Consider the following 16055-nt stretch of genomic DNA (forward strand, 5'->3'; position numbering starts at 1 on the left):
GCAAAAGATAAACTGCACTAGGACAACAGCCAGCTACTGTTAGCTTAGCATTAGCTTACAGTTGCTGGCTGTTATTGTATTCGCACATGGACAGTGTGAGAATTTGAGGCCCATGGGCTCGTGGCACTGCTTTGACAGTGCCATACCCTCACCAGGACCGAGCAGGATTTCAAACAGCTCCGTTTTCCTTGCGAACACACGATTGCTGGTGGTGAGGTGGTGGTGAGGTGTTCATGTCTTCTCCTTAGCCCATGTCCACTGCACCAAGCACCACACACCATTAGAGGCACCCATCCCATCCCAGAAATACATGCAAGAGTGAGAAATCATCTCTAAATCACACAGCGAATGGACGCCTTTAGGTAAATGGGATGGTGTCAGAACAGTGACAAGACTGAGTATGAAAAGAGCATCCTGGAGAGGCAGAGTCTGTCAGAAGTAATGATGGACAGAGGTTCACCAATCTGAGAAATACAATTTCTCAACAGCATTCCTCAGCATAAAATGGCAAGGACTTGTATCTGTATGTATCTCATCATCTATAATACATAATATAGTCAGAAGATTGTGAGAATCCGCAGAAATCTCTGCACGCGAGGGACAAACATGAAAATCAATATAAGATACATGTGATTTTCGAGTCCTCAAGAGGCACTGCAGTAAAACCAGATGCGATTCCGTAATGGACTCAGGAACAGCCCCGGAAATCTATGTCTGAAATTACAGCGCACCGTTCTGTCCATAAATGCAGGTTAAAGCTCTATTATGTCAGTGTCAGAGAAGAAGCCATCTGTGAACAAGATGCAGAAATACCGCTGTCTTCTCCGGAACTAAACTCATAAAGACCCAAACATCCACCAGCGACTGAAATCATTACTGATATAAACTGTTTATTTCAGTGGTTTTCAACCTTTTTTGGCTCGTGGCCCCATTTTAACATCACAAATTTTTGGCGTCCCCAGACATTCAAAACAGAGACATTTTGTTTTTGCTAAAATTAATTTGTTTTTGATCATGTCATAGTTTGCTATACTATGTTGTAAATAAACGTTAATTTTAGAGGACATTTAGTCTATATAATGTCTATTATTGTGGACAGAGGCAGTAAATCCAGGTGTAGATTACTGCACAAAGGGAGAGTTTTATTTTCCTTGGTCAGGATCTGTCCAGTCAGTCCAGCTGTGATTTACAAGGAGGACAATTAATACTGAACAAAGAAGAATTGAAACTGTGAATTATGAAAGAGCTGCAGCGTCTGAAACTGACCACAATGAACATTTGACACAGAAACAGAACCACAGTGCTGCAGTTTCACAACCACAGTTTGTCATGTTTTTTATGGATTGTGATTGTCTCTGTCAACTCACCATATATTTGTTGTTAGTAAGTGTTTATTTTTATCAATTACTAGAAATTCCCAAGGTTGAAAAACACTGGTTTAATACCTGTTGATCCACTAATCCAGGGCTGTCAAACTCATGTTAGTTCAGTTCCACATTCAGCCCAGTTTGATCTCCAGTAGGCCGGACCAGTCCAATAATAACAGTGAAAAAATTCACATTATATTATGATCAGGTTTACATCTACAAAGTTTGCTTAAAAATTTGAATAACATGAACAACTTGAATTGTCTGAAGAAAAACAAGTGCAATTTTAACAATATTCTGCCTCAGTTTATCTTTTACACATGTGCATTACAATCACACAAAACATTTAGTAACAGGCAGAATATTGGTACAATTACATTTACTTTTCTTAAGACATTTCCTTTTGTTCATATTTGTTCAGGTTATTCACGTTTTTTGTAAAAGTATAGTTTGGTAATGTAAACATTTTCATGTAATTTCATTTTTTTACACCAAAAAAACAAAGAAAGAATTTGGGGTTGTCATTATTATATGATAATATTTTGCTGGTTCTGACCCACTTAAAATCTAATCAGACTGTATGTGTTTGTATGTGGAACCTGAATTAAAATGATTTTGACACCACTGATTGTTAATATCTTCAGTGTAATTTTTGTATTTCACAAATTCATCCCTCAGGCCGGACTGGACCCTTTGGTGGGCCGGATTTGGCCCCCAGGACGCATGTTTGACACCTGTGCACTAACCCTATCAAAACATGTAAATAATTGGCATAAAATGCAGTTTGTCATCTTTGTTTTTTTTGTTTTTTTAAGTTTGTCATCTTTTCATGGTCATCAAATATGACCCATTTGGATGTTCAGAGGCTCTGTAGTTACCATGGAAACACCGTCATCTTCTCCAACATTGATTCACCAGTAAAACCCATGGAGTTGGATCAATGACAGTGGATGGACACACTTAGTTTGTGTTCTGTTCATGATAGTTTACTAAGAAAGTAATTTTTTCCTCAGTTTTCTCAGTTGTGATATAATAACCTTCGGATTTACTCTGAGTTTTCATGAACATCTAAATTAAATATAGGAAATTACATATAGCAAAATACATGATTTACAGTGAAAAATTTAAAATACAGAGGATAATATTTTAATAAATGGTGACAAATCACTTAAGAAAGTTTAGATATTGAGAACAATTCATTTGGTATTGAACACAAACGTAGCACTGGGTCTTTATGGGTTAAAATCCACTCAAAGTGTAAAACTGGTTTGTGGTCAATAAATTAAAATGTGAAATTCTGTTACAAAAAAAAACATGGATGTGGCATCTGAACAAAAGATAAGAGGGGCATTAGTGGTATTGGAAAAGAAGAATGTGATCATATGTTTATAGAACCTTTTTATTTAATCAAATACAGTGATGATGAAAGGATCTGCCTTGACTTTAAACTGCTGTTGTGATCGATTACACTGGTCAACAACAAATTTATTGTTTCAGTTTTTTGAGCTGATTCAGGATAATTTTGGTGCTGAATCCAAAAATCACATTCATTTTGCTCAATCAGGTCAACTTTCTGAACTATGCTACATATTGGCTTTTGAACATTTTTGCTTACATTTATGGGCATTTTCACATCATATGACACAAAATTCTTTCATATTTCTTGCAATAAACGAGTTCTGAAGATTTTACTTTTGCCAATTTATGATTAATGTTTTTTTTAATATTACAGGTGAATGAAATGGCTTCGACTAGAAGATCTTGCAAAAATAAGCCTGACGTATTCTGCTACATCTGCGCTGAATACACCATTGTATCTAACAGGAATCAAGTCACAAGTTTCATAAAGTGTGCTTACCAATCTTATTTTGGTATTAATTATTATGTTTTGTGAGAAGATCAAATTTTTCAAAATCAAATTAGCAAAAAAACCTGACCTGATTGAGAAAAACAGATGTCATTTTTGGATTTAGCGGTGCAAAATGGTCCTAATTCAGTTGAAAAAACCGAGACAACTTGCGAAAAACATTTTTTTGTAACCCAGTGTTATCTTTCAACATATTGTCATTCAGGTGTGAGGAAACAAACTCTACCTCTATCTGTGGACTTCTGTTTTTCCAGACTGCAGGAAATGTGATTAGTAAATGTTGTGATTAGCCAAAATCACAGGGTTTTGTTTGACACAGATACGTGATTAGATCCATACGTTTGTGTCATTACTGCTGATTGTTCTCCCTCAGACGTGACTGTAATCCTCAACATCTGAGGCTTGACATGGAAGTGTCTTCTGTTTTCCACAGGCAGCAGCAACAAACTGTCAGATTCATCTGTATTTGCATCCAATCTTATGGTTTGGACTGAGAGAGCTGCAGAATAAGGTATGTATTGTAAAATGATTCTATTTTCTTTACATAAAAAATGCAAACACCACTGTGTGAAAATACTCCATTACAACTAAAAGGTCTGGATTCATAGATAGATAGTGTCAGTGATGCTGCTGTGTATGTGTATTTGATATAACCTCCTAAAACCCAGGAAATGTCAGCAAAATACTAGCTTTTTTTGTTTTTTATTAAATCAGTGCTTATATTGGAAACATCCTGATGTAACAGTTTTTTCAGATGCAGTTTTAACATTTTTATGGAATGTCCTTAGTAGTGGACAGTTTTCCTTTTTCTTTTTTTTTGTATAAAGTTGTGAAACTCTTGTCTACAGATGTGGACAGAAAACCCATAGCTGGGTCTGAGGAGGATAAACAATACCATAATCAGCCTAATAAGTCAAGTCTGGGTAAATGTTCATTAACACAGCTCTACAGTCTTCATGTTCGGTTTACAGACGATTGCATTTGGGTCTGTCTGCACAATACAGCACATTTTGACACAAATGTTTTCCACAAGGTTTCTACTACAGTATATCTCAGTCTTCCTAGAAAACATGGTTCAGATCTGGGTGGTTCACCACAGGGAGATGGGGCCCTTTCGGACATTATTTTGTGTGATTTTCTCACATATGAAAGCTGTTGTGGTTAAAAGAAATACTTTATTTTTTTTTAATCACTTGTGCTTCATAATAGTCTCTAGATAGATAGATAGATAGAACTGTAAGTATGAGGCATTAGAGTATAGATGTGTTTAGACTATGAAGCTTCTTGTTATTAATTACACTGGGTTACAAAAAAATGTTTTTTGCAAGTTGTCTAGGTTTTTTCAACTGAATTAGGACCATTTTGCACCGCTAAATCCAAAAATGACATCTGTTTTTCTCTATCAGCCCAGGTTTTTTTTGCTAATTTGATTTTGAAAAATTTGATCTTTTCACAAAATATAATAATTAATACCAAAATAAGATTGGTAAGCACACTTTATGAAACTTGTGACTTGATTCCTGTTAGGTACAATGGTGTATTCAGCGCAGATGTAGCAGAATACGTCAGGCTTATTTTTGCAAGATCTTCTAGTCGAAGCCATTTCATTCACCTGTAATATTAAAAAAAAACATTAATCATAAATTGGCAAAAGTAAAATCTTCAGAACTCGTTTATTGCAAGAAATATGAAAGAATTTTGTATCATATGATGTGAAAATGCCCATAAATGTAAGCAAAAATGTTCAAAAGCCAATATGTAGCATAGTTCAGAAAGTTGACCTGATTGAGCAAAATTAATGTGATTTTTGGATTCAGCACCAAAATGATCCTAAATCAGCTCCAAAAACTGAAACAGTAAATTTGTTGTTGACCAGTGTTATTTAAGAAGAAGGGATGGGAGTTTGAGTTATATACATATAAATTAAATATTTTGTTTATTTTTCTTCTTCTTTGACATTCATATTCAAATTAAATACATCAATCAAAAGAAAGAAAGACAGACAGAAAGAACTGGGAAATTGTAGTGCAACAGTAGCCTGGTAAATTCAATTCAATTCAATTTTATGTGTATGTGGAGATCACAACGAGGTTGCCTCACAGGGTTTTACAGGATTAGTTGGATATGAAAACAAACAACAGTCTAATAAACAGTAGATGAAACAGTGAAAATAGAATGCAAGAATAAAAAAATGGAACATGAGCAAACACCCTATACGTACAAACCCAATATTCATAATAAATTAGATGTGTACAAAACAGAACTGGTAAAAAAGAAAAAAATCTGGGCAGTCAAACAGTAAGGAGCAACAATAAAGTGTAATGTGCAAAGTAAAATGGATTTTTTCAGTAGGAAACAAATGCATAGATATCATTAAAGTGCATAAAAACCAGGGTTTTAACATCAGACAGAGGTGAGTTTTTTTTTTTTTTTTGGACAGTGTAATGGAATATGACAGGAAATATTTCATGTATATGAATCATTTCCTGTACTATAACCTGACTTAAGCATAAGACTCTTGAAATATGAAGAGTGAAGGGGGGCATTCTGCAGAAATAAGGTCATCTGAAAAGCTGTCCAATAAAAACAAAAGGACTAAAGTTCATTTTTCCACTTGTTTTTTGGTCCCTGTGGGGAAATTCAATCAGCTTTTGACCAGTTTCATTCCAGTAGAAGCAGTGGACTGAAACCATCTGGCACCTGGACACCAACTGTCCTTTAAATACTTAGTCTGGTTTAATGGTTGCAGATGAATCCTGCTCCAACGGAACCATCCAGAACCGCGATACTAGGGATGCACCCATCCCACTTTTTTCCAGACTGAGTACGAGTACTTACTTTTGAGTACTTGCCGATACAGAATACTGATACGAGTCCTTAATAATCCCATTCCAGTTGTTAGTTCCTTTTGTAAATGTGCTTTATTGTCGTTGTCATTAGTCTGACTGGAACAAAGTGCTGCTACTGACATTTAATGTGTTGGAATGAGCGTTTGTTAATTAATCCACCAGGGGGCGCCGCTCTGAATTAACCATACTGGACAAATACCACGAAGAAGAGGAAAGTTGTTTTTTTTTAAGTAAAAAATAAATAAAATTTTAAAAATAAAAAAAAAAAAAAAAAAAAATTAAAATAAATAAATAAAATAAATTAATAAATAAAAAAGAAGAGGAAAGTTTAATGAAGAAGAAGAAGAAGAAAGTCAGTAATAACAAACCTGTAGATGACAGAGGAACACTACTGTGATACTAATGTTGCAGCGTTTTCTCTGTAAGGTTTAAAAGTTTAGCTTCAGCAGGAAGAGAAAAGACAAATGAGTGAGAAGTTTGGTTTTCACTTCTAGTGGCGGCGGTCCGCACCGCTCCGTACTCCCGCTGGTATTCTCTGTCTGGGTACTCATCCTCCATCAGCTGGAAAACAGATGAATGTACGCAGAGGACGGACAGAAGGCTGCGTCTGTATCTGTGTCTGAACGGTACTGTCAGTCAGCCTTACTGTGATCAGCCTCATTTCTTTGGTTCAGTCTCCACACTCTTCACACTCACACACATTATTCCTCCTCCTCGTACCTGCTGCACTGAACTGGGAATGTCACACGGACAGAAGTGGTATTGGTGCAGTTGTATCAGATTACTTTTACGAGTACGAGTACACACACTGAGTATCGAAGCCCTACCTGATACCTTCTTTAATCTAAGAATGTGCCTCTGAGATGTAGAGAAGTAGAAGTAGAAAGTGGAAATTATTAAAGTTGTGCACATTACTCAGTAGAAGTGTTTAATTTATTCCACTGCTGGAGATTCCTCAGTCTGGACCACAGTGTTACCAGAGCAGTTGGGTCTGTGAGGCAGGGATCGTTCATGGACACTGTACTGCAGTAAGGTGGAAGAGTTACACATACCATCGTAGGTTTGTTTTTTGGAGATAAAACTTATCCAGGCACAAATGAAATTCCAAAATAATGATATATGTAACCCATATGCCATCGACACAGATGATCAGATTCAACTTTTACACCAATATCCTGTTTGGAAGGTGCTTTTTAAAAAGGTTCCACATGCATTAGATGAGTCAGTGTGGGTAAAGTTACAATCTGAAAGGAACAAACATCCTCAATAAACCAAGAATCAGGATGAAGGTGATGGAAGGTTGGATCTGTGTGAAAGGAATCAACTTATGGAACGACCTAAATGATGAAACGAAGGCAATTAAATCAAATAAGACATTTAAAAAGACAAAACCAAAATGTCAGGAAAATATGACCAAATGGACAGAGTTTAATTTTGATGTGTATATTACTGTTATGAAAGGGACAGTTTATTTTTAATATGTGTATTATTTTGAAATGGATAGTTTTTTTTTATATGTGTATTAAAGTTATGAAATGGACAGAGTTTATCTTTTATATGTGTATTGTAATGAAATGGACAGAGTTTATTTTTTGATATGTGTATTATTATAATGAAATGGACAGAGTTTTTTTTTAATATATGTCTTAAAGTTATGAAATGGACAGTCTGTTTTTTTATATGTGTATTAAAGTTACAAAATTGACAGAGTTTATTTTTGATATGTGTAGTGTAACGAAATGGACAGAGTTTATTTTTATTTTTGATGTGTATTATTGTTATGAAAAGGACAAAGTTTTTTTGATATGTGTATTATTATTATGAAATGGACAGAGTTTATTTTTGTTGTTGATGTGTATTATTGTTATGAAAAGGACAAAGTTTATTTTTGTTTTTGACATCTATTATTGTCATGAAATGGACAGAGTTTATTTTTGGTTTTGATGTGTATTACTGTCATGAAAGGGACAGAGTTTATTTTTGTTTTGATATGCGTATTATTATTATTAAGAAATGGATAAAGTGGTTTTTTTTTACGTGTATTATTGTCATGAAATGGACAGAGTTCATTTTTGTTTTTGATAAGTGTATTATTGTGATGAAAGGGACAGAGTTTATTTTTGTTTTGATATGCGTATTATTATTATTATTATTATTATTAATAATAAGAAGAAATGGATTGTTTATTTTTGTTTTTGACGTGTATTATTGTTATGAAAGGAACAGAGTTTATTTTTGTTTTGATATGCGTATTATTATTATTATTAAGAAATGGATAGTGTTTTTTTTTTACGTGTATTATTGTTATGAAAGGGACAGAGTTTATTATGATGTGTAATGCTGTTGCAAAACAGACAGAGTTTATTTAGATTTTTGATATGTGTATTATTATGAAAAGGACAGTTTATTTTTGTTTCCGATATGTGTACTATTATTATTATTATTATTATTATTATTATTATTATTATTATTATTATGAAATGGATAGAGTTTATTTTTCATATGTGTATTATTGTTATGAAAGGGACAGAGTTTATTTTTAATAAATACATTTTTGTGTTTGTACTTAGTTGAATTTAATCTGATATGAGTAGAATTTGTTGAGTCACTTATGGGATGTGACCTGGGAATTTAAGGAATGTTTTCTGTTTATATAAATTTTTCTTGTTTTGGTTTTAATGTTAGATTCAAAATAAATAAAGTATTTCAAAGACGTTGTGTTTTTGTCTTTTTTCCCATCTACCAGTGTGTGAATGACAGTCATTTTTCCACAGAACCACTCAGTACAAACACTGCAGAAATGCCATCTGTATAAAACCAGGACAGAAGTGTGACGGTGTTTTGTCTGAAAAAAAAAAAAAAACTATGACAATAACGGATCCTTGACCTTTTGGATTCCACTGTGAGTTCGAGTAAACAACAGCAAACAGATGAAAATACATCGGTGTGAATTTACAGTTCCAGTTTCTGAAGTACAGTACATTCTGCTGCAACTACATGGAACTAGGCTTGCACCAACCCACAGGTGTCAAACATGCGGCCCGGGGGCCAAAGCCAGCCCGCCAAATGGTCCAGTCCGGCCCTGGGATGAATCTGTGAAATGCAAAAATTACACTAAGATATGAACAATCCTTTTAGTTCAGGTTCCACATTCAGAACAATTCAATCTGCAGTGGGCAGGACCAGTCAAATACTATCAGAATAACATAGAAATAATGACAACTGCAAATGTTTCTCTGTGTAAATGTAAATATTTTCATGTGTTTACACTAAAACAAAGTATAATTTTGCAAAAAATGCAAATAACCTGAAATGTCTTAAGCAAGTACAATTTTAACAATATTCCACCCGTTACTAAATGTTCTGTGTGTTTGTAGATCCACTGTGATCTGTAAGTTATAATTAGGGATGTCCAATATTGGCTTTTTTGCCAAAAACCGATATGCTGATATTGTCCAACACTTAATTTCCGATTCCGATATCTACCGATACCGCTGCCGATATATGTGGGATATTGAACTAATTTTAGGTGACATCACATATCTCCTGTCATGGAATTAACACATCATGCCTAATTTGATTGTGATGCCCCATTGGATGCATTCTCAAATGCAACAAGGCTTTTAAAATGTAAACACTGTCTGTGCAAAGAATACATACTTCAACTGAAGTTGTGGAAAAAATGCCATATTTGTTTATTTTCTCTCCTTCCCTCCGTGAGTCTGTTACAGTGTGGAAACTCCACTGTACAACTTTGAAAACTGCACATTTCTTTCAGCTACAAACTATGCTTCATTTACGCGTTGGTAAATGCTGGTGAAATCAAGGCATTATTTTATCGGTTTTAATGATAGGCAAAAAAAACGATAACGATATTCACCGATATTACATTTTTATGCCAATATCGGGCCGATAATATCAGTGGGCTGATATTATCGGACATCCCTAGTTATAATGTATCATGTGTAAATGATAAACTGAGGCAGAATATTGTTAAAATTACACAGATTTTTTCAGTTTGTTCATGTTATTCACATCTTTTGAAAGGATAGTTTGTAGATGGAAACCTGTTCAAAATGTAAATTCACTTTTTTTTGCTCGTAAACATAGAGAAAAGTTTGGAGTTGACATTATTTCTCTATTATTCTGTTATTATTTCACTGCTTCAGCCCACTGCAGATCAAATTTAGCTGAATGTGGAACTGAACTAAAATGACTTTGACAGTCCTGTGCTAACCTATCGCCACATCTCCATTGGCGATGCATTTTCCTGGTTGGCGAAGTTGTTTTCGACCCATGTATCCACAGTGGTGACTTACATCTGTGATCGAAAATGTCTGAGCAATAACCAAGGAAAAGAAAAAATGCGGTCTCCACTACTGAAGAGCGCTGCCGAGAGCGATCCAGCTCACACGAACGTTTCCGATTTTTTACGAATTCACACAGAGGAGCACGGAGCGGTGCAGACCACCACCAATAGAAGTGAAAACCAAACCTCTCACTCATTTGTCTTTTCTCTTCCTGCTGAAGCGAAACTTTTAAACCTTACAGAGAAAACGCTGCAACATTAGTATCACAGTAGTGTTCCCTCTGTCGTCTACAGGTTTGTTATTACTGACTTTCTTTGTCTTCTCATTAAACTTTCCTCTTCTTCGTGGTATTTGTCCAGTATGGTTAATTCAGAGCGGCGCCCCCTGGTGGATTAATTGACAAACGCTCATTCCAACACATTAAATGTCAGTAGCAGCACTTTGTTCCAGTCAGACTAATGACAACGACAATAAAGCACATTTACAAAAGGAACTAACAACTGGAATGGGATTATTAAGGACTAGGATCAGTACTTGGTATCGGCAAGTACTCAAATGTAAGTACTCGTACTCGGTCTGGAAAAAAGTGGGATGGGTGCATCCCTAATGTATGGGATCATACTCAGAGGTTTCACTGGTAAATGTATTTTATACTGAATCTCATGAACATCAGTGGTCAGAATAATTGTATTTATAAGTCGATCATTTTTTGTTTTGTTTTACATTAGATTAGAAATAAAAATAGTTTAGATGAAAACGTTATTTTTTTATGATGTTTTTGTATGAAACTGAAGCCAGATTGAACAGATTTTTAAGCTCAAAATGCACCAGAATGCAGGAAACAGACTTCAGACTGGACCCAGACTGGACCAGACTGGACCCAGACTGGACTAAGACTGGACCCAGACTAGACCCTGGACCAGACTGGACTAAGACTGGACCCTGGACCAGACTGGACTAAGACTGGACCCAGACTGGACCCTGGACCAGACTAGACTAAGACTGGACCCAGACTGGACCAGACTGGACCCAGACTGGACCCTGGACCCAGACTGGACTAAGACTGGACCCAGACTAGACCCTGGACCAGACTGGACTAAGACTGGACCCTGGACCAGACTGGACTAAGACTGGACCCAGACTGGACCCTGGACCAGACTAGACTAAGACTGGACCCAGACTGGACCAGACTGGACCCAGACTGGACCCTGGACCCAGACTGGACTAAGACTGGACCCAGACTAGACCCTGGACCAGACTGGACTAAGACTGGACCCTGGACCAGACTGGACTAAGACTGGACCCAGACTGGACCCTGGACCAGACTGGACTAAGACTGGACCCAGACTGGACTAAGACTGGACCCAGACTAGACCCTGGACCAGACTGGACTAAGACTGGACCCTGGACCAGACTGGACTAAGACTGGACCCAGACTGGACCCTGGACCAGACTAGACTAAGACTGGACCCAGACTGGACCAGACTGGACCCAGACTGGACCCTGGACCCAGACTGGACTAAGACTGGACCCAGACTAGACCCTGGACCAGACTGGACTAAGACTGGACCCTGGACCAGACTGGACTAAGACTGGACCCAGACTGGACCCTGGACCAGACTAGACTAAGACTGGACCCAGACTGGACCAGACTGGACCCAGACTGGACCCTGGACCCAGACTGGACTAAGACTGGACCCAGACTAGACCCTGGACCAGACTGGACTAAGACTGGACCCTGGACCAGACTGGACTAAGACTGGACCCAGACTGGACCCTGGACCAGACTGGACTAAGACTGGACCCAGACTGGACCCTGGACCAGACTAGACTAAGACTGGACCCAGACTAGACCCTGGACCAGACTGGACTAAGATTGGACCCTGGACCAGACTGGACTAAGACTGGACCCTGGACCAGACTGGACTAAGACTGGACCCAGACTGGACCCTGGACCAGACTAGACTAAGACTGGACCCAGACTGGACCAGACTGGACCCAGACTGGACCCTGGACCCAGACTGGACTAAGACTGGACCCAGACTAGACCCTGGACCAGACTGGACTAAGACTGGACCCTGGACCAGACTGGACTAAGACTGGACCCAGACTGGACCCTGGACCAGACTGGACTAAGACTGGACCCAGACTGGACCCTGGACCAGACTAGACTAAGACTGGACCCAGACTAGACCCTGGACCAGACTGGACTAAGACTGGACCCAGACTGGACCCTGGACCAGACTGGACTAAGACTGGACCCAGACTGGACCCTGGACCAGACTAGACTAAGACTGGACCCAGACTAGACCCTGGACCAGACTGGACTAAGGCTGGACCCAGACTGGACCCTTGACCAGACTAGACTAAGACTGGACCCAGACTAGACCCTGGACCAGACTGGACTAAGACTGGACCCAGACTAGACCCTGGACCAGACTGGACTAAGACTGGACCCAGACAGGACCCTGGACCAGACTGGACTAAGACTGGACCCAGACTGGACCCTGGACCAGACTAGACTAAGACTGGACCCAGGCTGGACCCTGGACCAGACTAGACTAAGACTGGACCCAGACTGGACCCTGGACCAGACTGGACTAAGACTGGACCCAGACTGGACCCTGGACCAGACTGGACTAAGACTGGACCCTGGACCAGACTGGACTAAGACTGGACCCAGACTGGACCCTGGACCAGACTAGACTAAGACTGGACCCAGACTAGACCCTGGACCAGACTGGACTAAGACTGGACCCTGGACCAGACTGGACTAAGACTGGACCCAGACTGGACCCTGGACCAGACTGGACTAAGACTGGACCCAGACTGGACCCTGGACCAGACTGGACTAAGACTGGACCCTGGACCAGACTGGACTAAGACTGGACCCAGACTAGACCCTGGACCAGACTGGACTAAGACTGGACCCTGGACCAGACTGGACTAAGACTGGACCCAGACTGGACCCTGGACCAGACTGGACTAAGACTGGACCCAGACTGGACCCTGGACCAGACTAGACTAAGACTGGACCCAGACTGGACCAGACTGGACCCAGACTGGACCCTGGACCCAGACTGGACTAAGACTGGACCCAGACTAGACCCTGGACCAGACTAGACTAAGACTGGACCCAGACTGGACCAGACTGGACTAAGACTGGACCCTGGACCAGACTGGACAAAGACTGGACCCAGACTAGACCCTGGACCAGACTGGACTAAGACTGGACCCAGACTGGACCCTGGACCAGACTAGACTAAGACTGGACCCAGACTAGACCCTGGACCAGACTGGACTAAGACTGGACCCAGACTGGACCCTGGACCAGACTGGACTAAGACTGGACCCAGACTGGACCCTGGACCAGACTAGACTAAGACTGGACCCAGACTAGACCCTGGACCAGACTGGACTAAGACTGGACCCAGACTGGACCCTGGACCAGACTAGACTAAGACTGGACCCAGACTGGACCAGACTGGACCCAGACTGGACCCTGGACCCAGACTGGACTAAGACTGGACCCAGACTGGACCCTGGACCAGACTAGACTAAGACTGGACCCAGACTAGACCCTGGACCAGACTGGACTAAGACTGGACCCAGACTGGACCCTGGACCAGACTGGACTAAGACTGGACCCAGACTGGACCCTGGACCAGACTAGACTAAGACTGGACCCAGACTAGACCCTGGACCAGACTGGACTAAGACTGGACCCAGACTGGACCCTGGACCAGACTAGACTAAGACTGGACCCAGACTGGACCCTGGACCAGACTGGACTAAGACTGGACCCAGACAGGACCCTGGACCAGACTGGACTAAGACTGGACCCAGACTGGACCCTGGACCAGACTGGACTAAGACTGGACCCAGACTGGACCCTGGACCAGACTGGACTAAGACTGGACCCTGGACCAGACTGGACTAAGACTGGACCCAGACTGGACCCTGGACCAGACTGGACTAAGACTGGACCCAGACTGGACCCTGGACCAGACTGGACTAAGACTGGACCCAGACTGGACCCTGGACCAGACTGGACTAAGACTGGACCCAGACTGGACCCTGGACCCTGGACCCAGACTGGACCCTGGACCAGACTGGCTGTGTCTTTTTGTGGCTCCACTCACTTCTGCTCATGTGTCCACAGATCTGTCATTTTCCTAACACAAACACAGCTGGAATAAAAACCACAGTGAGACCAGGGGAAGGTTTTTCTGTTTTCACTGAAACTGTGTAAAATTCATGTAAAAAAAAAAAGTGACATCCACAGCAAATGAGTTAGTGTTGAACTGTAGTAGAAGTGAAAATCTAATTCATCCTGTAACTCCAGTCAGTTCTAATGCGCACAGACTTTCCATCCGCTTTATGACAAATGAGTGTGGACTGAATTTATGAGTGAATTCTGCAGATCTTATCAAAGTAAAGTCAAATCATTTCCAAGTACTACAACCGGAAATGCTTTAGGTTCTGACAGTAACTGTCCATGTCTGATCACTTCGTCCGTGCATAAATACTCACAGCGGTGCGCCCTCAGTCCTTCATACAGCACCGGCTCCTCGTCATCATAGTACTCGTATCTCCACTCATAGTCCGGCACCGCAGACGCACCGGTGGCGTTGGAGCCTTCAGACGCTGACATCTGTGAGACTGCAGACTGAAACTGGAGCTCAGAGGCAGGAGCTGCGTCCTCTGCTGCGCGCATCCCACTCCAACTAACGCAACAGCCAGCGCGTAATGTGGACAAAGTGCGCCTGATGCTGCGACACGCACTGCTCCAAGGACAACCCCCCCCCCCCCCCCCCCCCCCCTCTCTCACTCTCTCTCTCACTCTCTCTCACTCTCTCTCTCTTTCTCTATCTCCTCCATCTCCCTCCTGACAGAAAATTACATTTTGGCGCAATTTATTTGATTTCAAGGAGAGCAACAGGACTGAAAACTGCCAGTGTACGAACCCTTAAATGCATGAGCGGTAAAAATGACCCGCTGAGGATGTTTTCATCCAATAGTTTTGTGATGTAAAGTTATTCATATTTTATATTCCAGGTATTCCTCAGAAGCATGTTACTGACATCATACCATTTACATGTTTAACTTATATTTTACAGGTTTTATGAAATAGTAGTTTTTGTATTTTTACACAGAAGTGGGTTCAACATGACCCACTTTCATTTTCAGTGGAATTTCACCTGAACCTTTGATTCATTCAACAGCAAAACAGAAGGACTCACTCACTCACTCACTCATTCACTCACTCACTCATTCACTCACTCACTGATTCATTCACTCACTCATTCACTCACTTGCTCACTCACTCACTCGCTCACTCACTGATTCACTCACTCACTGATTCACTCACTCACTCACTCACTGATTCACTCACTCACTCATTCACTCACTCACTGATTCATTCATTCATTCACTCACTCACTGATTCATTCACTCACTCATTCATTCACTCTCGCTCACTCACTCACTCACTGATTCACTCACTCACTCACTGATTCACTTACTCACTCACTAATTCACTCACTCACTGATTCACTCACTCACTCACTAATTCACTCACTCACTCATTGATTCACTCACTCACTCACTGATTCACTCACTCACTCACTGATTCACTCGCTCACTGATTCACTCACTCGCT

The 16055-nt window shown here is 40.4% G+C and overlaps 1 protein-coding gene across 1 annotated transcript in view; it reads right to left on the reverse strand.

Annotated features, from left to right (window-relative positions):
* The window catches only part of mrap2a (melanocortin 2 receptor accessory protein 2a), a 28228-nt gene extending 13133 nt beyond the window's left edge, over nucleotides 1–15095 (reverse strand). The window contains exon 1 of the mRNA XM_030158505.1: nucleotides 14927–15095. Within this exon, the coding sequence (XP_030014365.1) occupies nucleotides 14927–15047 (121 nt within the window). The 5' untranslated portion in view covers nucleotides 15048–15095. The remainder of the gene's footprint in view (nucleotides 1–14926) is intronic.
* Between the last annotated feature and the right edge of the window lie 960 nt (nucleotides 15096–16055).

This window comes from Sphaeramia orbicularis, chromosome 16, assembly GCF_902148855.1.
Source record: "Sphaeramia orbicularis chromosome 16, fSphaOr1.1, whole genome shotgun sequence".
Lineage (NCBI taxonomy): Eukaryota > Metazoa > Chordata > Actinopteri > Kurtiformes > Apogonidae > Sphaeramia > Sphaeramia orbicularis.